Source organism: Coregonus clupeaformis, unplaced genomic scaffold, assembly GCF_020615455.1.
Source record: "Coregonus clupeaformis isolate EN_2021a unplaced genomic scaffold, ASM2061545v1 scaf3710, whole genome shotgun sequence".
Classification (NCBI taxonomy): Eukaryota; Metazoa; Chordata; class Actinopteri; order Salmoniformes; family Salmonidae; genus Coregonus; species Coregonus clupeaformis.
In genome coordinates, this window is record NW_025537164.1 from 8733 (window position 1) to 32500 (window position 23768).

General features: G+C 45.1%; 1 protein-coding gene across 1 annotated transcript in view; it reads right to left on the reverse strand.

The window, feature by feature from the left end:
- Positions 1-122: 122 nt before the first annotated feature.
- LOC121542026 (solute carrier family 46 member 3-like) overlaps positions 123-23768 on the reverse strand; it is a 24913-nt gene continuing 1267 nt past the window's right edge. Inside the window, exons 2-4 of the mRNA XM_041851450.2 lie at positions 18893-18976; positions 12504-12660; positions 123-274 (exon numbers count right to left, since the gene is read on the reverse strand). Of these exons, the coding sequence (XP_041707384.2) occupies positions 160-274; positions 12504-12660; positions 18893-18976 (356 nt within the window). The 3' untranslated portion in view covers positions 123-159. The remainder of the gene's footprint in view (positions 275-12503; positions 12661-18892; positions 18977-23768) is intronic.

Consider the following 23768-nt stretch of genomic DNA (forward strand, 5'->3'; position numbering starts at 1 on the left):
ATTGGACACTTCCTAAAGGGCTTTATAGCAGAGCAGTTCACCTGAGGGAATCCATCTCTCCGAGGGCTATAGACCCCTGACACGAGAGAGAAAAGAGACTACAATACAAAGTGCACCCAGGGTTTCCAGTCTTCCCTATCCGGCCTCCAGCCTCCAGTCTCAGGTGAGGGGAGGATTGTCGTTCTCGTCCCCAGCGAGACCTTCCTCTCCTGGGATGAGGGCCTCCACCTCCTTGGCCTCTTTACCTTCTTCCACTCCCAGCAGCCTCACACCCCTGGAGGACGGACGGACGGACGGACGGACGGACGGACACGGACAGACAGACAGACAGACAGACAGACACAGAGAGAGAGAGAGAGAGGGAAAGAGACAAATCAAATCACATTTTATTTGTCACATGCGCCAAATACAACAGGTGTAGACCTTACCATGAAATGCTTCCTGACAAGCCCTTAACCAACAATGCAGAGTTAAAAAGTAAGACAAGAATAGAAAATTAATAAGGAAATGAGGGGATAGTGAGGGGATAGTGAGGGGAGAGTGAGGGGAGAGTGAGGGGAGAGTGAGGGGATAGTGAGGGGATGGTGAGGGGATAGTGAGGGCATAGTGAGGGCATAGTGAGGGCATAGTGAAGGAGTAGTGAGGGATAGTAGGGAGAGTGAGGGGAGTGAGGGAGTGGGGGGATAGTGAAGGGGTAGTGAGGGGGAGAGTGAGGGATAGTGAGGGGGATAGTGAGGGATAGTGAGGGGATAGTGAGGGGTGTGAGGAGTAGTGAGGGGAGAGTGAGGGGGCATAGTGGGGAGAGTGAGGGGATAGTGAGGGCATAGTGAGGGGAGAGTGAAGGGATAGTGAGGGGATAGTGAGGGGATAGTGAAGGGGTAGTGAGGGGATAGTGAGGGGATAGTGAGGGGATAGTGAGGGGAGAGTGAGGGGAGAGTGAGGGGATGGTGAGGGATAGTGAGGGAGAGTGAGGGGGAGAGTGAGGGGATAGTGAGGGGTAGTGAAGGAGTAGTGAGGATAGTGAGGGCATAGTGAGGGGATAGTGAGGGAGAGTGAGGGATGGTGAGGGGATAGTGAGGGGAAGGTGAGGGGAAGGTGAGGGGATAGTGAGGGATAGTGAGGGAAGGTGAGGGGATAGTGAGGGGATAGTGAGGGAGAGTGAGGATAGTGAGGGATAGTGAGGGGGAAGGTGAGGGGATAGTGAGGGGATAGTGAGGGGAGAGTGAGGGGAGAGTGAGGCATAGTGAGGGCATAGTGAGGGGAGAGTGAAGGGATAGTGAAGGAGTAGTGAGGGGATAGTGAAGGGGAGAGTGAGGGGATAGTGAGGGGAGAGTGAGGGGATAGTGAGGGGAGTGAGGAGTAGTGAGGGGGATGGTGAGGGATAGTGAGGGGATGGTAAGGGGATAGTGAGGGCATAGTGAGGCATGAGTAAGGGATAGTGAGGGATAGTGAAGGAGAAGTGAGGGGGATAGTGAAGGAGTAGTGAGGGGATAGTGAGGGGATAGTGAGGGGATAGTGAGGGTATAGTGAGGGGATAGTGAGGGGATAGTGAGGGCTTAGTGAGGGGATAGTGAGGGGATAGTGAGGGCATAGTGAGGGCATAGTGAAGGGATAGTGAAGGGATAGTGAGGGGATAGTGAAGGAGAAGTGAGGGGATAGTGAAGGAGTAGTGAGGGGATAGTGAGGGGATAGTGAGGGGATAGTGAGGGCATAGTGAGGGGATAGTTAGGGAGAGTGAGGGGATGGTAGGGATGGAGAGGGGATAGTGAGGGCATAGTGAAGGGCATAGTGAGGGGGAGTGGGGGATAGTGAAGGAGTAGTGAGGAGAGTGAGGGGGATAGTGAGGGGATAGTGAGGGGAGAGTGAGGGGAGAGTGAGGGGATAGTGAGGGGATGGTGAGGGGATAGTGAGGGCATAGTGAGGGCATAGTGAGGGGAGAGTGAGGGGATAGTGAAGGAGTAGTGAGGGGAGAGTGAGGGGATAGTGAGGGGATAGTGAGGGGATAGTGAGGGGATAGTGAGGGGATAGTGAGGGGGTAGTGAAGGAGTAGTGAGGGGATAGTGAGGGGATAGTGAGGGGATAGTGAGGGCATAGTGAGGGGAGAGTGAGGGATAGTGAGGGGACAGTGAGGGGGTAGTGAAGGAGTAGTGAGGGGATAGTGAGGGGATAGTGAGGGCATAGTGAGGGGAGAGTGAGGGTATAGTGAGGGGATAGTGAGGGCATAGTGAGGGGATAGTGAGGGCATAGTGAGGGGAGAGTGAAGGGATAGTGAAGGAGTAGTGAGGGGATAGTGAGGGGAGAGTGAGGGGATAGTGAGGGGAGAGTGAGGGGATAGTGAGGGGAGAGTGAAGGGAAGGTGAGGGGATAGTGAGGGGATAGTGAGGGGATAGTGAGGGGATAGTGAGGGGATAGTGAAGGGGTAGTGAGGGGATAGTGAGGGCATAGTGAGGGGATAGTGAGGGGATAGTGAGGGGAGAGTGAGGGGAGAGTGAGGGGGAGAGTGAAGGCAGTGAGGGCATAGTGAAGGGATGGTGAGGGGGTAGTGAGGGATAGTGAGGTGATAGTGAGGAGATGGTGAGGGCATAGTGAGGGCATAGTGAGGGGATAGTGAGGGGATAGTGAGGGGATAGTGAGAGGATAGTGAGAGGATAGTGGAGGGATAGTGAGGGATAGTGAGGGGTAAGGGAAGTGAGGAGAAGGGGGTAGTGAGGGATGTGAGGGGGATAGTGAGGGGAGAGTGAGGGGATAGTGAGAGGGAGTAGTGAGGGGATAGTGAGGATAGGAGGGATAGTGAGGGCTTAGTGAGGGATAGTGAGGGGATAGTGAAGGCTTAGTGAGGGATAGTGAGGGGTAGTGGAACACCTGTGTAATGGAACACCTGTGAAAGAGACTCACAACAACCAGAGCCAGTCCTTGACAACCAGAGCCAGTCCTTGACAAGTAAGCGAAAGCTGATGAGTCAGTGAGTCTGTATTCATGTGATTGACTGGGTCACATCATCCACTGAGTGATCATGTGTTACGCCTCATCTAGCCTGTCTCATCTCAAGTAGCTCCTCGTCCCGTCTCCTCCCTCCTTCATTGGACTGATTCTACTGCTACACATAGGGTAGTAGCAACTCTGCTAAACATAGGGTAGTAGCTACCAGGAACTCTGCTAAACATAGGGTAGTAGCTACCAGGAACTCTGCTAAACATAGGGTAGTAGCTACTGGAACTCTGCTAAACATAGGGTAGTAGCTACAAGGAACTCTGCTAAACATAGGGTAGTAGCTACCCAGGAACTCTGCTAAACATAGGGTAGTAGCTACCAGGAACTCTGCTAAACACAGGTAGTAGCTACCAGGAACTCTGCTAAACATAGGTAGTAGCTACCGGAACTCTGCTAAACATAGGGTAGTAGCTTCGCCAGAGAACTCTGCTAAACATAGGGTAGTAGCTACCAGGAACTCTACTAAACAGGAGGTAGGGTAGTAGCTCGGAACTCTGCTAAACATAGGGTAGTAGCTACCAGGAACTCTGCTAAACATAGGGTAGTAGCTACCGGGAACCTGCTAAACATAGGGTAGTAGCTACCAGGAACTCTGCTAAACATAGGTAGTAGCTACCAGGAATCTCTGCTAAACATAGGGTAGTAGCTACCAGGAACTCTGCTAAACATAGGGTAGTAGCTACCGGAACTCTGCTAAACATAGGGTAGTAGCTACCAGGAACTCTAAACATAGGGTAGTAGCGCCAGGAACTCTGCTAAACATAGAGTGTAGCTACCAGGAACTCTGCTAAACATAGGGCGGTAGCTACCAGGAACTCTGCTAAACATAGGGTAGTAGCTACTGGGAACTCTGCTAAACATAGGGTAGTAGCTACCAGAACTCTGCTAAACATAGGGTAGTAGCTACCAGGAACGCTGCTAAACATAGGGTAGTAGCTACCAGGAACTCTGCTAAACATAGGGTAGTAGCTACCAGGGAACTCTGCTAAACATAGGGTAGTAGCTACCAGGAACTCTGCTACACATAGGGTAGTAGCTACCAGAACTCTGCTAAACATAGGGTAGTAGCTACCAGGAACTCTGCTACCACATAAAGGTAGTAGCCACCGGGAACTCTGCTACACATGAGGTAGTAGCCACCGGGAACTCTGCTAAACATAGGGTAGTAGCTACCAGGATCTCTGCTAAACATAGGGTAGTAGCTACCGGGAACTCTGCTAAACATAGGGTAGTAGCTACCAGGAACTCTGCTAAACATAGGGTAGTAGCTACCCAGGAACTCTGCTAGCACATAGGGTAGTAGCTACCAGAACTCTGCTAAACATAGGGTAGTAGCTACTGGGAACTCTGCTAAACATAGGGTAGTAGCTACCAGAACTCTGCTAAACATAGGGGTGTAGCTACCGGAACCCTGCTAATCATAGGGTAGTAGCTACCAGGAACTCTGCTCACACAGGGTAGTAGCTACCGAGAACTCTGCTAAACATAGGGTAGTAGCCAAGAACTCTCAATCATGGGGTAGTAGCTACCAGGAACTCTACTACACATAGGGTGAGTAGCTACCCGAACTCTGCTAAACATAGGGTAGTAGCTACCAGGAACTCTGCTACACATAGGTAGCAGCCACCAGAACTCTGCTAAACATAGGGTAGTAGCTACCGGGAACTCTGCTAAACATAGGGTAGTAGCTACCGGGAACTCTGCTAATCATAGGGTAGTAGCTACCAGGAACTCTGCTACACATAGGGTAGTAGCTACCGGGAACTCTGCTAAACATAGGGTAGTAGCTACCAGGAACTCTGCTACACATAGGGTAGTAGCCACCGGGAACTCTGCTAAACATAGGGTAGTAGCTACCAGGAACTCTGCTAAACATAGGGTAGTAGCTACCAGGAACTCTGCTAAACATAGGGTAGTAGCTACCAGGAACTCTGCTAAACATAGGTAGTAGCTACCAGGAACTCTGCTACACATAGGGTAGTAGCTACCAGGAACTCTGCTAAACATAGGGTAGTAGCTACCAGGAACTCTGCTAAACATAGGGTAGTAGCTACCAGGAACTCTGCTAAACATAGGGAGTAGCTACGGGAACTCTGCTAAACATAGGGTAGTAGCTACCAGGAACTCTGCTAAACATAGGGTAGTAGCTTCCGGGAACTCTGCTACACATAGGGTAGTAGCTACCGGGAACTCTGCTAAACATAGGGTAGTAGCTACCAGGAACTCTGCTAAACATAGGGTAGTAGCTACCGGGAACTCTGCTAAACATAGGGTAGTAGCTACCGGGAACTCTGCTAAACATAGGGTAGTAGCTACCAGGAACTCTGCTAAACATAGGGTAGTAGCTACCAGGAACTCTGTTAAACATAGGGTAGTACCTACCAGGAACTCTGTTAAACATAGGGTAGTAGCCACCGGGAACTCTGTTAAACATAGGGTAGTAGCTACCAGGAACTCTGTTAAACATAGGGTAGTAGCTACCAGGAACTCTGTTAAACATAGGGTAGTAGCCACCGGGAACTCTGTTAAACATAGGGTAGTAGCTACCAGGAACTCTGTTAAACATAGGGTAGTAGCCACCGGGAACTCTGTTAAACATAGGGTAGTAGCTACCAGGAACTCTGTTAAACATAGGGTAGTAGCTACCAGGAACTCTGTTAAACATAGGGTAGTAGCCACCGGGAACTCTGTTAAACATAGGGTAGTAGCTACCAGGAACTCTGTTAAACATAGGGTAGTAGCTACCAGGAACTCTGTTAAACATAGGGTAGTAGCTACCAGGAACTCTGTTAAACATAGGGTAGTAGCTACCAGGAACTCTGCTAAACATAGGGTAGTAGCTACCGGGAACTCTGCTAAACATAGGGTAGTAGCTACCGGGAACTCTACTAAACATAGGGTAGTAGCTACCAGGAACTCTGCTAAACATAGGGTAGTAGCTACCAGGAACTCTGCTAAACATAGGGTAGTAGCTACCAGGAACTCCTACTAAACATAGGGTAGTAGCTACCAGGAACTCTGCTAAACATAGGGGTAGTAGCTACCAGGAACTCTGCTAAACATAGGGTAGTAGCTACCAGGAACTCTGCTAAACATAGGGTAGTAGCTACCAGGAACTCTGCTAAACATAGGGTAGTAGCTACCAGGAACTCTGCTAAACATAAAGGTAGTAGCTACCAGGAACTCTGCTAAACATAGGGTAGTAGCTACCAGGAACTCTGCTAAACATAGGGTAGTAGCTACCAGGAACTCTGCTAAACATAGGGTAGTAGCTACCAGGAACTCTGCTAAACATAGGGTAGTAGCTACCGGGAACTCTGCTAAACATAGGGTAGTAGCTACCAGGAACTCTGCTAAACATAGGGTAGTAGCTACCAGGAACTCTCTAAAACATAGGTAGTAGCCACAGAACTCTGCTAAACATAGGTAGTAGCTACCATGAACTCTGCTAAACATAGGTAGTAGCTACAAAGAACTCTGCTAAACATAGGGTAGTAGCCACGGAACTCTGCTAAACATAGGGTAGTAGCTACCGGAACTCTGCTAAACATAGAGTAGTAGCCACCGGGAACTCTGCTAAACATAGGGTAGTAGCTACGGAACTCTGCTAAACATAGGGTAGTAGCTACCGGGAACTCTGCTAAACATAGGGTAGTAGCTACCAGGAACTCTGCTAAACATAGGGTAGTAGCTACCGGAACTCTGCTAAACATAGGGTAGTAGCTACCAGGAACTCTGCTAAACATAGGTAGTAGCCACCGGGAACTCTGCTAAACATAGGGTAGTAGCCACGAACTCTGCTAAACATAGGTAGTAGCTACCGGGAACTCTGCTAAACATAGGGTAGTAGCTACCAGGGAACTCTGCTAAACATAGGGTAGTAGCTACCAGGAACTCTACTAAACATAGGGTAGTAGCTACCAGGAACTCTGCTAAACATAGGTAGTAGCTACCAGGAACTCTACTAAACATAGGGTAGTAGCTCCAGAACTCTCTAAACATAGGGTGTAGGGCTACCAGGAACTCTGCTAAACATAGGGTAGTAGCTACCAGGAACTCTGCTAAACATAGGGTAGTAGCTACAAGAACTCTGCTAAACATAGGGTAGTAACTACCAGGAACTCTGCTAAACATAGGGTAGTAGCTACCGGGAACTCTGCTAAACATAGGATAGTAGCTACCAGGAACTCTACTAAACATAGGGTGTAGCTACCAGGAACTCTGCTAAACATAGGGTAGTAGCTACCAGGAACTCTGCTAAACATAGGGTAGTAGCTACCAGGAACTCTGCTAAACATAGGGTAGTAGCTACCAGGAACTCTGCTAAACATAGGGTAGTAGCTACCGGGAACTCTGCTAAACATAGGGTAGTAGCTACCAGGAACTCTGCTAAACATAGGGTAGTAGCTACCGGGAACTCTGCTAAACATAGGGTAGTAGCTACCAGGAACTCTGCTAAACATAGGGTAGTAGCTACCAGGAACTCTGCTAAACATAGGGTAGTAGCTACCAGGAACTCTGCTAAACATAGGGTAGTAGCTACCAGGAACTCTGCTAAACATAGGGTAGTAGCTACCGGGAACTCTGCTAAACATAGGGTAGTAGCTACCAGAACTCTGCTAAACATAGGGTAGTAGCTACCGGGAACTCTGCTAAACATAGGGTAGTAGCTACCCAGGAACTCTGCTAAACATAGGGTAGTAGCTACCAGGAACTCTTGCTAAACATAGGGTAGTAGCTACCGGGAACTCTGCTAAACATAGGGTAGTAGCCACCGGGAACTCTGCTAAACATAGGGTAGTAGCTACCAGGAACTCTGCTAAACATAGGGTAGTAGCTACCGGGAACTCTGCTAAACATAGGGTAGTAGCTACCGGGAACTCTGCTAAACATAGGGTAGTAGCTACCAGGAACTCTGCTAAACATAGGGTAGTAGCTACCAGGAACTCTGCTAAACATAGGGTAGTAGCTACCAGGAACTCTGCTAAACATAGGTTGATTATTATTTGACCATGCTTGTCACTTATGAACATTTTTGAACATCTTGGCATGGTTCTGTTATAATCTTCACCCGGCACAGCCAGAAGAGGACTGGCCACCCCTCATAGCCTGGTTCCTCTCTAGGTTTCTTCCTAGGTTTTCGCCTTTCTAGGGAGTTTTTCCTAGCCACCGTGCTTCTACACCTGCATTACTAGCTGTTTGGGGTTTTAGGCTGGGTTTCTGTACAGCACTTCGAGATATTAGCTGATGTAAGAAGGGCTATATAAAATAAAATTGATTGATTGATTGCTAAACATAGGGTAGTAGCTACCAGGAACTCTGCTAAACATAGGGTAGTAGCTACCAGGAACTCTGCTAAACATAGGGTAGTAGCTACCAGGAACTCTGCTAAACATAGGGTAGTAGCTACCAGGAACTCTGCTAAACATAGGGTAGTAGCTACCAGGAACTCTGCTAAACATAGGGTAGTAGCTACCAGGAACTCTGCTAAACATAGGGTAGTAGCTACCGGGAACTCTGCTAAACATAGGGTAGTAGCTACCAGGAACTCTGCTAAACATAGGGTAGTAGCTACCAGAACTCTGCTACACATAGGTAGTAGCTACCAGGAACTCTGCTAAACATAGGGTAGTAGCTACCAGGAACTCTACTAAACATAGGTAGTAGCTACCAGGAACTCTGCTAAACATAGGGTAGTAGCTACCAGGAACTCTAGCTAAACATAGGGTGGTAGCTACCAGGAACTCTGCTAAACATAGGGTAGTAGCTACCGGGAACTCTGCTAAACATAGGGTAGTAGCTACCAGGAACTCTGCTAAACATAGGGTAGTAGCTACCAGGAACTCTGCTAAACATAGGGTAGTAGCTACCAGAACTCTACTAAACATAGGGGTAGTAGCTACCAGGAACTCTGCTAAACATAGGGTAGTAGCTACCAGAACTCTGCTAAACATAGGGTAGTAGCTACCAGGAACTCTGCTAAACATAGGGTAGTAGCTGCAGGAACTCTGCTAAACATTGGGTAGTAGCTACCAGGAACTCTGCTAAACATAGGGTAGTAGCTACCGGGAACTCTACTAAACATAGGGTAGTAGCTACCAGGGAACTCTGCTAAACATAGGGTAGTAGCTACCAGGAACTCTACTAAACATAGGGTAGTAGCTACCAGGAACTCTACTAATCATAGGGTAGTAGCTACCAGGAACTCTGCTAAACATAGGGTAGTAGCTACCAGGAACTCTGCTAAACATAGGTAGTAGCTACCAGGAACTCTGCTAAACATAGGGTAGTAGCTACCAGGAACTCTGCTAAACATAGGGTAGTAGCTACCAGGAACTCTGCTAAACATAGAGTAGTAGCTACCGGGAACTCTGCTAAACATAGGTAGTAGCTACCGGGAACTCTGCTAAACATAGGTAGTAGCTACCAGGAACTCTACTAAACATAGGGTAGTAGCTACCAGGAACTCTCTGCTAAACATAGGGTAGTAGCTACCAGAACTCTGCTAAACATAGGGTAGTAGCTACCAGGAACTCTGCTAAACATAGGGTAGTAGCTACCAGAACTCTGCTAAACATAGGGTAGTAGCTACCAGGAACTCTGCTAAACATAGGGTAGTAGCTACCAGGAACTCTACTAAACATAGGGTAGTAGCTACCAGAACTCTGCTAAACATAGGGTGTAGCTAGCTTTACCAGAACTCTGCTAAACATAGGGTAGTAGCTACCAGGAACTCTGCTAAACATAGGGTAGTAGCTACCAGGAACTCTGCTAAACATAGGGTAGTAGCTACCAGGAACTCTGCTAAACATAGGTAGTAGCTACCAGGAACTCTGCTACACATAGGGTAGTAGCTAGACTCTGCTGACACATAGGGTAGTAGCTACCAGGAACTCTGCTAAACATAGGGTAGTAGCTACCAGGAACTCTGCTAAACATAGGGTAGTAGCTACCAGGAACTCTGCTTAAACATAGGGTAGTAGCTACCAGGAACTCTGCTAAACATAGAGTAGTAGCTACCAGGAACTCTGCTAAACATAGGGTAGTAGCTACCGGGAACTCTACTAAACATAGGGTAGTAGCTACCAGGAACTCTGCTAAACATAGGGTAGTAGCTACCAGGAACTCTGCTAAACATAGGGTAGTAGCTACCAGGAACTCTGCTAAACATAGGGCAGTAGCTACCAGGAACTGCTTTCAGCCTTGAGTAAGTAGGAAGTAAGTAGCCTTGCACCACATGGAGGTTGTTGGCACCTTAATTGGGGAGGACGGGAACGTGGCGATGGCTGGAGTGGAATGATATCAAAACACATGGTTTCCTCCCATCAGCAGCCTCCACTGCCTTGGCTTGTGTGAGCCGGAATAGCTAATAGGAGCAGGGAGTCTATCCCCTGATTCTGTAGCTTGAGGCAGCTTGATGTACCCCTTTTGACAGAGCACTAGTCTATCGCAGGTCCTTACCCCCGATCAATCTCCGTAATGCTGAGCGACAAGCAGAGACGGGTCAGGTGATACACAGCCTGGAGGTTTTTGCGACTTTCAAAGTTCTTGAAATGTTCCGTATTGACTGACCTTCATGTCTTAAAGTAATGATGGACTGTCGTTTCTCTTTGCTTATTTGAGCTGTTCTTGCCATAATATGGACTTGGTCTTCTACCAAATAGGGCTATCTTCTGTATACCACCCCTACCTTGTCACAACACAACTGATCGGCTCAAACGCATTAAGAAGGAAAGAAATTCCACAAATTAACTTTTAAGAAGGCACACCTTTTAATTGAAACGCATTCCAGGTGACTACCTCATGAAGCTGGTTGAGAGAATGCCAAGAGTGTGCAAAGCTGTCATCAAGGCAAAGGGTGGCTATTTGAAGAATCTCAAATATAAAATATATTTTGATTTGTTTAACACATTTTTAGTTAGTACATGATTCCATATGTGCTATTTCATAGTTTTGATGTCTTCACTATTATTCTACAATGTAGAAAATAGTAAAAAAATAAAGAAAAACCCTTGAATGTCTAGATGCTCTAAACCTATTGATCGGTAGTGTAAATACACACAGAAGAGCTCTGGCATTTCTAACACAGCGGGCCATTATTTATTTTCCTTGAGACTCCCATTATTAGCCCACTAGGTTCAAACTGGACCAGTCCACCTCCCCTCCTGCCTGCATGCAAACCGTAAATAGTAGATAACATTAGAGCCATATCTGGGTCAGGTAAGATATCATGTCTGGATGAAAATCAATACACCTCATTCATGTGACTCATCGGTCACATGTCAACTCAAAACCTGTATGTTCACTAATGTTGCTGGAACCTGATAAGGTACTGTTCAGTCACATGACTAGGTGACTGGGAGTACCATTTTATCATGGATGTTTACCCTACTGAACAGAGTTAACAGGGAGTCTGGAGTTGGACAATAGGAGAGGTATCTCAGTTGGTAAACTAAGAAAGCAACTAAGAAGGGTTGGGGCACATTTTATTTAAGTTCATATGAAGTGAATTAAAATTCCAACAACTTTAATAATCCTCATAAGAAATGGACAATATTGAATTCAAAATCCATCCCCTTGAAGAGGAATTGAACCCGACCCTGATATTCATTTTATTTTCACACAACTTATACTCACGCTGGCAGGGCCATGGGGATGACACTGTGTAGAAGTGGTAGTATAGCGGTAGTATAGTGGTAGTATAGTATATTAGCAGTATAGTGGTAGTATAGTGGTAGTATAGCATATTATCAGTATAGTGGGAGTATAGTGGTAGTATAGTGGTAGTATAGTGGTAGTATAACAATAGTATAGTGGTAGTATATTAGTATAGTGGTGGTATAGTGGTAGTATAGTAGTATAGTGGTAGTATATCGGTAGTATAGTGGTAGTATAGCGGTATAGTGGTGGTATATTAGTATAGTGGTTGTATAGCTGTAGTATAGTGGTAGTATAGCGGTATAGTGGTAGTATAGTGGTAGTATAGTGGTAGTATAGCGGCATAGTGCTAGTATATTAGTATAGTGGTTGTATAGTGGTAGTATAGTGGTAGTATAGTGGTAGTATAGTGGTAGTATATTAGTATAGTGGTTGTATAGTGGTAGTATAGTGGTAGTATAGCGGTATTATATTAGTATAGTGGTAGTATAGTGGTAGTATAGTGGTAGTATAGTGGTAGTATAGTGGTAGTATATTAGTATAGTGGTTGTATAGTGGTAGTATAGCAGTATAGTGGTAGTATATTAGTATAGTGGTTGTATAGTGGTAGTATAGTGGTAGTATATTAGTATAGTGGTAGTATAGTGGTAGTATAGTAGTAGTATAGTGGCAGTATATTAGTATAGTGGTAGTATAGTGGTAGTATAGTAGTAGTATTGCAGTATAGTGGTAGTATATTAGTATAGTGGTAGTATAGTGGTAGTATAGTAGTAGTATAGTGGTAGTATATTAGTATATTGGTGGTATAGTGGTAGTATAGAGGAAGTATAGTAGTAGTAGTATATAATACTCACCCTAGCAGGGCCAATGGGATGACACAGAGTCCAGCAGACAACAGGAAGCAGAATCCAGGGTACCAGGTTACAGTGGCAGCGTAGAGACTACTGAACAAAACCACTGCCACACTGTTGCTCACACTGTCCAGGCACGCCAAGCACGCAAACAACGCTCCTACACACACACACACACACACACACACACACACACACACACACACACACACACACACACACGAGAGAGAGACACAGAGAGAGAGGAAGACAATGCACTGTCAGATAAATGAGTTCAAAGCCACATCGGTATATCACCCTACATTTAAATACTTCAGCCTAACGTTGCCACATCGGTATATCACCCTACATTTAAATACTTCAGCCTAACGTTGCCACATCGGTATATCACCCTACATTTAAATACTTCAGCCTAACGTTGCCACATCGGTAAATCACCCTACATTTAAATACTTCAGCCTAACGTTGCCACATCGGTATATCACCCTACATTTAAATACTTCAGCCTAACGTTGCCACATCGGTATATCACCCTACATTTAAATACTTCAGCCTAACGTTGCCACATCGGTATATCACCCTACATTTAAATACTTCAGCCTAACGTTGCCACATCGGGTATATCACCCTACATTTAAATACTTCAGCCTAACGTTGCCACATAGGTATATCACCCTACATTTAAATACTTCAGCCTAACGTTGCCACATCGGTATATCACCCTACATTTAAATAATTCAGCCTAACGTTGCCACATCGGTATATCACCCTACATTTAAATACTTCAGCCTAACGTTGCCACATCGGTAAATCACCCCTACATGGGCCTACATTTAAATACTTCAGCCTAACGTTGCCACATCGGTATATCACCCTACATTTAAATACTTCAGCCTAACGTTGCCACATCGGTATATCACCCTACATTTAAATACTTCAGCCTAACGTTGCCACATCGGTATATCACCCTACATTTAAATACTTTAGCCTAACGTTGCCACATCGGTATATCACCCTACATTTAAATACTTCAGCCTAACGTTGCCACATAGGTAAATCACCCCTACATGGGCCTACATTTAAATACTTCAGCCTAACGTTGCCACATCGGTATATCACCCTACATTTAAATACTTCAGCCTAACGTTGCCACATAGGTAAATCACCCCTACATGGGCCTACATTTAAATACTTCAGCCTAACGTTGCCACATCGGTATATCACCCTACATTTAAATACTTCAGCCTAACGTTGCCACATCGGTATATCACCCTACATTTAAATACTTCAGCCTAACGTTGCCACATCAGTATATCACCCTACATTTAAATACTTCAGCCTAACGTTGCCACATCGGTAAATCACCCTATATTTAAATACTTCAGCCTAACGTTGCCACATAGGTAAATCACCCCTACATGGGCCTACATTTAAATACTTCAGCCTAACGTTGCCACATCGGTATATCACCCTACATTTAAATACTTCAGCCTAACGTTGCCACATTGGTATATCACCCTACATTTAAATACTTCAGCCTAACGTTGCCACATAGGTAAATCACCCCTACATGGGCCTACATTTAAATACTTCAGCCTAACGTTGCCACATAGGTAAATCACCCCTACATGGGCCTACATTTAAATACTTCAGCCTAACGTTGCCACATAGGTAAATCACCCCTACATTTAAATACTTCAGCCTAACGTTGCCACATCGGTATATCACCCTACATTTAAATACTTCAGCCTAACGTTGCCACATAGGTAAATCACCCCTACATGGGCCTACATTTAAATACTTCAGCCTAACGTTGCCACATCGGTATATCACCCTACATTTAAATACTTCAGCCTAACGTTGCCACATCGGTATATCACCCTACATTTAAATACTTCAGCCTAACGTTGCCACATCGGTATATCACCCTACATTTAAATACTTCAGCCTAACGCTGCCACATCGGGTATATCACCCTACATTTAAATACTTCAGCCTAACGTTGCCACATCGGTATATCACCCTACATTTAAATACTTCAGCCTAACGTTGCCACATCGGTATATCACCCTACATTTAAATACTTTAGCCTAACGTTGCCACATAGGTAAATCACCCCTACATGGGCCTACATTTAAATACTTCAGCCTAACATTGTGAGACAGAAGGAGCAGAGCACATCTCCTCTGTTGTCTGGGACCATGTCATAATGGTTGCCTTGCTTTCCACATTATTGCCACAAGTTCCATGGTTGCCATAGCGCCGTGAGGTAGCCTAGGCAGAGAGCTCTGTAAATATTGTACATATTTTATTGTTTTTAAGTGTTTTTTTTTTTTATTGTATATTTGAATAAACTTTCTTTGTTTTTGATAACTTGTTGATAGATGAACTGTAATATCTGGTGGTGACCTACGAAACTGTAGGACTGATTATGACACGTCAGTTTGTATTTGGCTTGGCTAGCTAGCTAGCTAGCTTGCTTGCTAATATGATTTGAATGACGCAGCAACACCAGATCAACAGCATCGGTTTTGGCCCTCTGCCCCCCCCCAGTTCCTAGAGGGAAGTGGACTGCGGTGTGAGGGGATGCAGAGTCTTGCTTCGTAGGAGGCTTTTCTGAACCCACTGCTGAGGTGTGGTGGTATTACTGATGCATTTACAGTCGCCAAAACGTCACCCAGGTGGGTGCCACACTTCAGTAGTGGACGATCCAGCCTACCTACGGAGGAAGAGGAGGATGAGGAGCTCCGTGTCCTGTCTCTCAGAAGTCTACCTCCCTGCCTGGCTGTACCATGTATGATCCCTTCTGTCAATATTACAGTACTACCTTTCTGAACTGCCTATCACTCTAAAGCTGTGGAAGACCATCGCCCAAGATCCCTACATTTGTTTTGTTAAAATTGAATTTTTGTTTGTTTTTAAAGCGACTTTGAGATTCTACTTGTAATGAAAAGCACAATATAAAATACACTGGGGATTATTATTATCATTATTACCCATGCTAGATTACGAAGATGTAAATTCATAGAGTGGCAGGTAAGGGTGCTCTCGAGCGGCTAGATGTTCTTTACCATTCGGCCATCAGATTTGCCACCAATGCTCCTTATAGGACACATCACTGCACTCTATACTCCTCTGTAAACTGGTCACCTCATCCTCCACATACAACACCCGTTCTGCCAGTCACATTCTGTTAAAGGTCCCCAAAGCACACACATCCCTGGGGCGCTCCTCTTTCCAGTTCGCGGCAGCTAGCGACAGGAACGAGCTGCAAAGAACCCTCAAACTGGACAGTTTTCTCTCCATCTCTTAATTCAAAGACTCAATCATGGACACTCTTACTGACAGTTGTAGCTGCTTCGCGTGATGTATTGTTGTCTCTACCTTGCCCTTTGTGCTGTTGTCTGTGCCCAATAATGTTTGTACCATGTCTTGTGTTGCTACCATGTTGTGCTGCTACCATGTTGTTTTCATGTTGGGTTGCTACCTTGCTGTGTTGTTGTGTTGTTGTGTGTTGCTGCCATGCTATGTTGTCGTCTTAGATTTCTCTTTATGTAGTGTTGTGTTGTCTCTCTTGTCGTGATGTGTGTTTGGTCCTATACAGTGAGGGAAAAAAGTATTTGATCCCCTGCTGATTTTGTACGTTTGCCCACTGACAAAGACATAATCAGTCTATAATTTTAATGGTAGGTTTATTTGAACAGTGAGAGACAGAATAACAACAACAAAAAATCCAGAAAAACGCATGTCAAAAATGTTATAAATTGATTTGCATTTTAATGAGGGAAATAAGTATTTGACCCCTCTGCAAAACATGACATAGTACTTGATGGCAAAACACTTGTTGGCAATCACAGAGGTCAGACGTTTCTTGTAGTTGGCCACCAGGTTTGCACACATCTCAGGAGGGATTTTGTCCCACTCCTCTTTGCAGATCTTCTCCAAGTCATTAAGGTTTCGAGGCTGACGTTTGGCAACTCGAACCTTCAGCTCCCTCCACAGATTTTCTATGGGATTAAGGTCTGGAGACTGGCTAGGCCACTCCAGGACCTTAATGTGCTTCTTCTTGAGCCACTCCTTTATTGCCTTGGCCGTGTGTTTTGGGTCATTGTCATGCTGGAATACCCATCCACGACCCATTTTCAATGCCCTGGCTGAGGGAAGGAGGTTCTCACCCAAGATTTGGACGGTACATGGCCCCGTCCATCGTCCCTTTGATGCAGTGAAGTTGTCCTGTCCCCTTAGCAGAAAAACACCCCCAAAGCATAATGTTTCCACCTCCATGTTTGACGGTGGGGATGGTGTTCTTGGGGTCATAGGCAGCATTCCTCCTCCTCCAAACACAGCGAGTTGAGTTGATGCCAAAGAGCTCGATTTTGGTCTCATCTGACCACAACACTTTCACCCAGTTCTCCTCTGAATCATTCAGATGTTAATTGGCAAACTTCAGACGGGCCTGTATATGTGCTTTCTTGAGCAGGGGGACCTTGCGGGCGCTGCAGGATTTCAGTCCTTCACGGTGTAGTGTGTTACCAATTGTTTTCTTGGTGACAATGGTCCCAGCTGCCTTGAGATCATTGACAAGATCCTCCCGCGTAGTTCTGGGCTGATTCCTCACCGTTCTCATGATCATTGCAACTCCACGAGGTGAGATCTTGCATGGAGCCCCAGGCCGAGGGAGATTGACAGTTCTTTTGTGTTTCTTCCATTTGCGAATAATCGCACCAACTTTTGTCACCTTCTCACCAAGGTGCTTGGCGATGGTCTTGTAGCCCATTCCAGCCTTGTGTAGGTCTACAATCTTGTCCCTGACATCCTTGGAGAGCTCTTTGGTCTTGGCCATGGTGGAGAGTTTGGAATCTGATTGATTGATTACTTCTGTGGACAGGTGTCTTTTATACAGGTAACAAGCTGAGATTAGGAGCACTCCCTTTAAGAGTGTGCTCCTAATCTCAGCTCGTTACCTGTATAAAAGACACCTGGGAGCCAGAAATCTTTCTGATTGAGAGGGGGTCAAATACTTATTTCCCTCATTAAAATGCAAATCAATTTATAAAATTTTTGACATGCGTTTTTCTGGATATTTTTTTTTTATTCTGTCTCTCACCTGTTCAAATAAACCTACCATTAAAATTATAGACTGATCATTTCTTTGTCAGTGGGCAAATGTACAAAATCAGCAGGGGATCAAATACTTTTTTCCCTCACTGTATTTATTAATTTTTTAATCCCAGCCCCCATCCCCGCAGGATGCCTTTTGTCTTTTGGTAAGCCGTCATTGTAAATAAGAATGTTTTCTTAACTGACTTGCCTAGTTAAATAAAGGTTAAATAAAATATTATTATTATTTGTCCGTGTAGGGGAGAGGGAGGCTTGAAAAAAGAGCCCCTTCAGACATGGCTCTCTGACCAGACAAGGCCCTCTGACCAGACAAGGCCCTCTGACCAGACAAAGGGCCCTCTGACCAGACAAGGGCCCTCTGACCAGACAGAGGCCCTCTGACCAGACAAGGGCCCTCCTCTCTGGTCTAACAACCTCTGTTTAAACAAACCATTGCTTGGGAATGCTAGGATGGCTTACATGCGTCAAACTCATTCCACGGAGGGCCGAGTGTCAGCGGGTTTTCGCTCCACCCTTGTACTTGATTGATGAATTAAGGTCACTAATTAGTAAGGAACTCCCCCTCACCTGGTTGTCTAGGTCTTAACTGAAAGGGAAAAACCACAAACCCACAGACATTGGGCCCTCCGTGGGATGAGTTTGACGCCCCCGCTTACAGGTCCAGTATATCCATCCTAGCACTTACAACGAGGACCCCAATGGAAGTCCAAATAAATATGTTAATGGGGTCATTCTCAATAATTATATTAATGATGTGCTTTGTTATGTGTTTTTAAACACAATAGTTATTAAGTTTACTAGTTAAACTAAACACTCACCCTGCTCGGTCTTTGATACGATCTCATTAGTTATTAAGTTTACTAGTTAAGCTTATCATGCAAGTCTAGGTCCAAAAGGCTCCTTAACAGCTTCTACCCCTAGCGATAAGACTGCTGAACAATATAACAGCTTCTACCCCCCGCCCCCTACTACCGCTGTTTATTATCTATGTATAGTCACTTTAACCCTACCTACATGTACAAATTACCTCAAATAACCTGTGCCCCCGCACATTGACTCTGTACGGTACCCCTGTATACAGCCTCGTTATTGTTATGAAGTTTTGTGTTACTTTTTATTTTTACTTTAGTTTATTTAGTAAATATTTTCTTAACTCTTTCTTGAACTGCATTGTTGGTTAAGGGCTTGTAAGTAAGCATTTCACGGTATTCATTGTATTCGGCGCATGTGACAAATAACATGGTATTTTATTTGATGTCCAAAACCCTCACCCTGCTCGGTCTTTGATACGATCTTTGACATCATGGATCTCAGCACGGGGAACGGCATGATAGCCAGCAGCATTGGAAGCCTCACTGAGAAGAACAAACAGACAATATAAACAGAGAGAGAGGCAGAGAGAGAGAGAAAGAGAGAGAGAAAGAGAGAGAGACAGAGAGACAGAGAGGCAGAGAGAGAGACAGCGGCAGAGAGACAGAGAGGCAGAGAGACAGAGAGAGAGAGGCAGAGAGAGAGAGGCAGCGAGAGAGGCAGAGAGAGAGAGAGGCAGAGAGAGAAAGAGAGAGAGGCAGCAGAGAGGCAAGAGAGAGAGAGAGAGAGAGAGAGAGAGAGAGAGAGAGCAAGAGAGAGAGAGAGCAAGAGAGAGAGAGAGAACGAGAGAGAGAGAGAGATAGAGATGGAGAGAGAGAGAGAGAGAGAGAGAGAGAGAGAGAGAGAGAGAGAGAGAACATCACATTATTGACTGGGTTCTCAATCGACATGCAGACTGAACTGAACAGAGGTTACAGTGCATTCGGAAAGTATTCCAGACCCCCTTGACTTTTCCACATTTGTTACGTTACAGCCTTATTCTAAAATGGATAAAATAAAAACATTTCCTCATCAATCTACACACAATACCCCATAATGACGACTCGAAAACAGGTTTTTAGAAAGTTTTGCAAATGTATACAAAATTAAAAACAGAAATACCTTATTTACATAAGTACTCTGACCCTTTGCTATGAGACTCAAAATTGAGCTCAGGTGCATCCTGTTTCCATTGATCATCCTTGAGATGTTTCTACAACTTGATTGGAGTCCACCTGTGGTAAATTCAATTGATTGGACATGATTTGGAAAGGCACACACCTGTCTATATAAGGTCCCACAGTTGACAGTGCATGTCAGAGCAAAAACCAAGCCATGAGGTCGAAGGAATTGTCCGTAGAGCTCCGAGACAGGATTGTGTCGAGGCACAGATCTGGGGAAGGGTACCAAAAAATGTCTGCAGCATTGAAGGTCCCCAAGAACACAGTGGCCTCCATCATTCTTAAATGGAAGAAGTTTGGAACCACCAAGATTCTTCCTAGAGCTGGTTGTCCGGCCAAACTGAGCAATCGGGGGAGAAGGGCCTTGGTCAGGGAGGTGATCAAGAACCTGATGGTCACTTTGACATGGCTTCAGAGTTCTTCTGTGGAGATTGGAAAACCTTCCAGAAGGACAACCATCTCTGCAGCACTCCACCAATCAGGCCTTTATGGTAGAGTGGCCAGACGGAAGCCACTCCTCAGTAAAAGGCACATGACAGCCCACTTGGAGTTTTCCAAAAGGCACCTAAAGGAGCTTCTCTGGTCTGATGAAACCAAGATTGAACTCTTTGGCCCTGAATGCCAAGTGTCACGTCTGGAGGAAACCTGGCACCATCCCTACGGTGAAGCATGGATCATGCCGTGGGGATGTTTTTTCAGCGGCAGGGGACTGGGAGACTAGTCAGGATCGAGGGAACGATGAACAGAGCAAAGTACAGAGATCCTTGATGAAAACCTGCTCCAGAGCGCTCAGGACCTCAGACTGGGGCGAAGATTCACCTTCAACAGGACAATGACTCTAAGCACACAGCCAAGAAAACGCAGGAGTGGCTTCAGGACAAGTCTCTGAATGTCCTTGAGTGGCCCAGCCAGAGCCCGGACTTGAACCCGATCTAACATCTCTGGAGAGACCTGAAAATAGCTGTTCAGAGACGCTCCCCATCCAACCTGACAGAGCTTGAGAGGATCTGCAGAGAAGAATGGGAGAAACTCCCCAAATACACGTGTGCCAAGCTTGTAGCGTCATACCCAAGAAGACTCGAGGCTGTAATCGCTGCCAAAGGTGCTTCAACAAAGTACTGAGTAAAGGGTCTGAATACTTATGTAAATGTGATATTTCTGTTTTTTATTTTTTATCCATTTGCAAACATTTCTAAAAACCTGTTTTTGCTTTGTCATTATGGGGTATTGTGTGTAGATTGATGAGGGGGAAAAAAACAATTTAATCATTTTTAAAATGTAACAAAATGTGGAAAAAGTTAAAGGGTCTGAATACTTTAAGTTGCCTTTTAGTTTATCACCTTTTGGAAAAGAGCCAAGATAAAGACCTGAATATTATGGTCTGTTGTCATTTTATCTGGTTACAGACATAATCAAATAAAGCAGTACGGAACACAGCAAGGGTCATTCCACCTCAAAAAGCACAAGAAAGAGGGTTTTGACACCCACCGTCTCAGATTGTTCTGAAATCGTTTCTGTTGTTGTTAAAAAACTGAAAAGATTAGCATTCCTGCAACATTATTTTGTTGAAATATAATTTTGTCTCCAAGCTAATTGATTGCATCGAAATTGGCCATTTTAATTTAGAGGATTCATGTAATGTTCAATAAATATAGTACCTAACATCCGATTTGGATGACTGTAAGTCGCTTTGGATAAAAGCGTCTGCTAAATGGCATATTATTATTATTATTATAAAGGTGCATTTTTATGGTGAAGATTATCTTCCCCAAACTTGAAACTCACGCGCTGCGTATGTATGCCAGTTAGGCTCTACACCCGTTGTAAAGCGGATTAATGTGCTTAATTTTAAGAAGTTATTTGGCCACTTTAGTTGTGATACAAACGTTATCAAAACATATAGGCCTACGGGCTAGGCTACATGAGGTGTGGGACTATGATTAGAAAAAGTCAAAAAAAAAAAAGTATGCATTGCTTCTTGCCTTACGCTGGGCATCATTCACAAGTGATAATACATCATTCACAAGTGATAATACATCATTTACAAGTGATAATACATAATTCACAAGTGATAGGCTAATATTGTCACCCATCAGACTATTCTTGATTTAATATTGTCTTTACATATACTAAATAATGTGTGAAATTTGTTTTGATTTAGAATGGACCATTATCATGCACCTGTCTCAAAGGGGAAAAAAATACATCGTCCTCTATGCACTTAAATAGCGAATGGAGGACGCTTTTCCCGTGGTTCATTTTCAGCCAGCCAGGTAGGCTACACTCCTGTTGTAAAGATAAGCAATGTGCTTAATATTAGGAAAGTTGAGAAATAAATATAGTAGGCCTAGCCTATAGAAGGCTGATGGGAACCTTCTCTTTTTAATAGAGGGCATCACTCTGTTTTTTCTCACACAATTGCATAGCCTATAGAAATGTTGCGCAACATGAGGTCATGGGCTCTCATGAAGTTTTTGATTAGATTTTCGATTACATTTGCATTGATGTCAGTGTGATTAGAGGGACAATAGAGTGCTGAGTACCAGGAAGTTAGCAAGTTTGGTAGGCTACTAATGACCATCAGCAGCATCAGAGCTTGGAGAAGCCTAGTTACCGTGACTAAACGGTCACGTGGAATTTGACTGCCTTCATGACTCGTGACTTTCGGGTGTGGCGGTAATACGGTCACCGTAACAGCCCTAGTCAGAACCTGGTGATATTAGGGTGAAGGAAGGGACACAAACCTAACAACTTCAATGACTCATTTTTCTGAACAGCGGAAAAAAACCCCACTGAGAATCCATTACATAGCATGAAGAAACAATACTCCGAGCCGCAGCTCCATACTACTTCTCAGAAATAGAGAACTGATACTGTATACTCAGTTTGTGGGTAGCTTGTGACAAAACATTTTTATTCCTCATGTCTTACTCATTATTAGAAAAAGTTGGGTCCAAATCGGATGTTAGGTACTATATATATTGAATATTATATGAATTCTATAAATGAAACTTGCCAAATTTAGAGCAATAAATTAGCTTCAAATTATATTTCCAACAAAAATAATGTTGTATGAATGCTAATTTCCAAATACAGAAACGATTTCAGAACAATCACAGATGGTGGGTGTCATGACATGGAACGACCCACAGTCATGTCACTGGAATAGACTTTACTGCAGTAAAACCAGCAATTTGCCATCATCAACAGTAAAACTATATGGTTACATTTATACTACCATATAAAACTTTATAGTTTGTTTATGGCCTTTTAGTAAAAAAATTCAACTTGCCCTTTATGCTCGCACTTATCCTTTCAGATCTCTACACGAAGCAGCTTAAGACCCAGAAGTGTTCCTGACCACCTGACTAACTGGGGCCCTGAGGTGTCCCTGATCACCTGACTAACTGGGGCCCTGAGTGTGTTCCTGACCACCTGACTAACTGGGGCGGGGCCCTGAGGTGTTCTGATCACCTGACTAACAGGCCTGAGGTGTTCCGACCACCTGGGGCCTGAGGTCCCGACCACCTGACTAACTGGGGCCCTGAGGTGTTCCCCTGACCACCTGGGGCCCTGAGGTGCCTGACCACCTGACTAACTGGGGCCCTGAGGTGTTCCTGACCACCTGACTAACTGGGGCCCTGAGGTGTTCCTGACCACCTGACTAACTGGGGCCCTGAGGTGTTCCTGACCACCTGACTAACTGGGGCCCTGAGGTGTTCCTGATCACCTGACTAACTGGGGCCCTGAGGTGTTCCTGATCACCTGACTAACTAGGGCCCTGAGGTGTTCCTGACCACCAGACTAACTGGGGCCCTGAGGTGTTCCTGACCACCTGACTAACTGGGGCCCTGAGGTGTTCCTGACCACCTGACTAACTGGGGCCCAGAGGTGTTCCTGACCACCTGGGGCCCAGAGGTGTTCCTGACCACCTGGGGCCCTGAGGTGTTCCTGACCACCTGACCAACTGGGGGCCCTGAGGTGTTCCTGACCACCTGACTAACTGGGGCCCAGAGGTGTTCCTGACCACCTGACTAATCTCGGGGTCCCTGAGGTGTTCCTGATCACCTGACTAACTGGGGCCCTGAGGTGTTCCTGACCACCTGACTAACTGGGG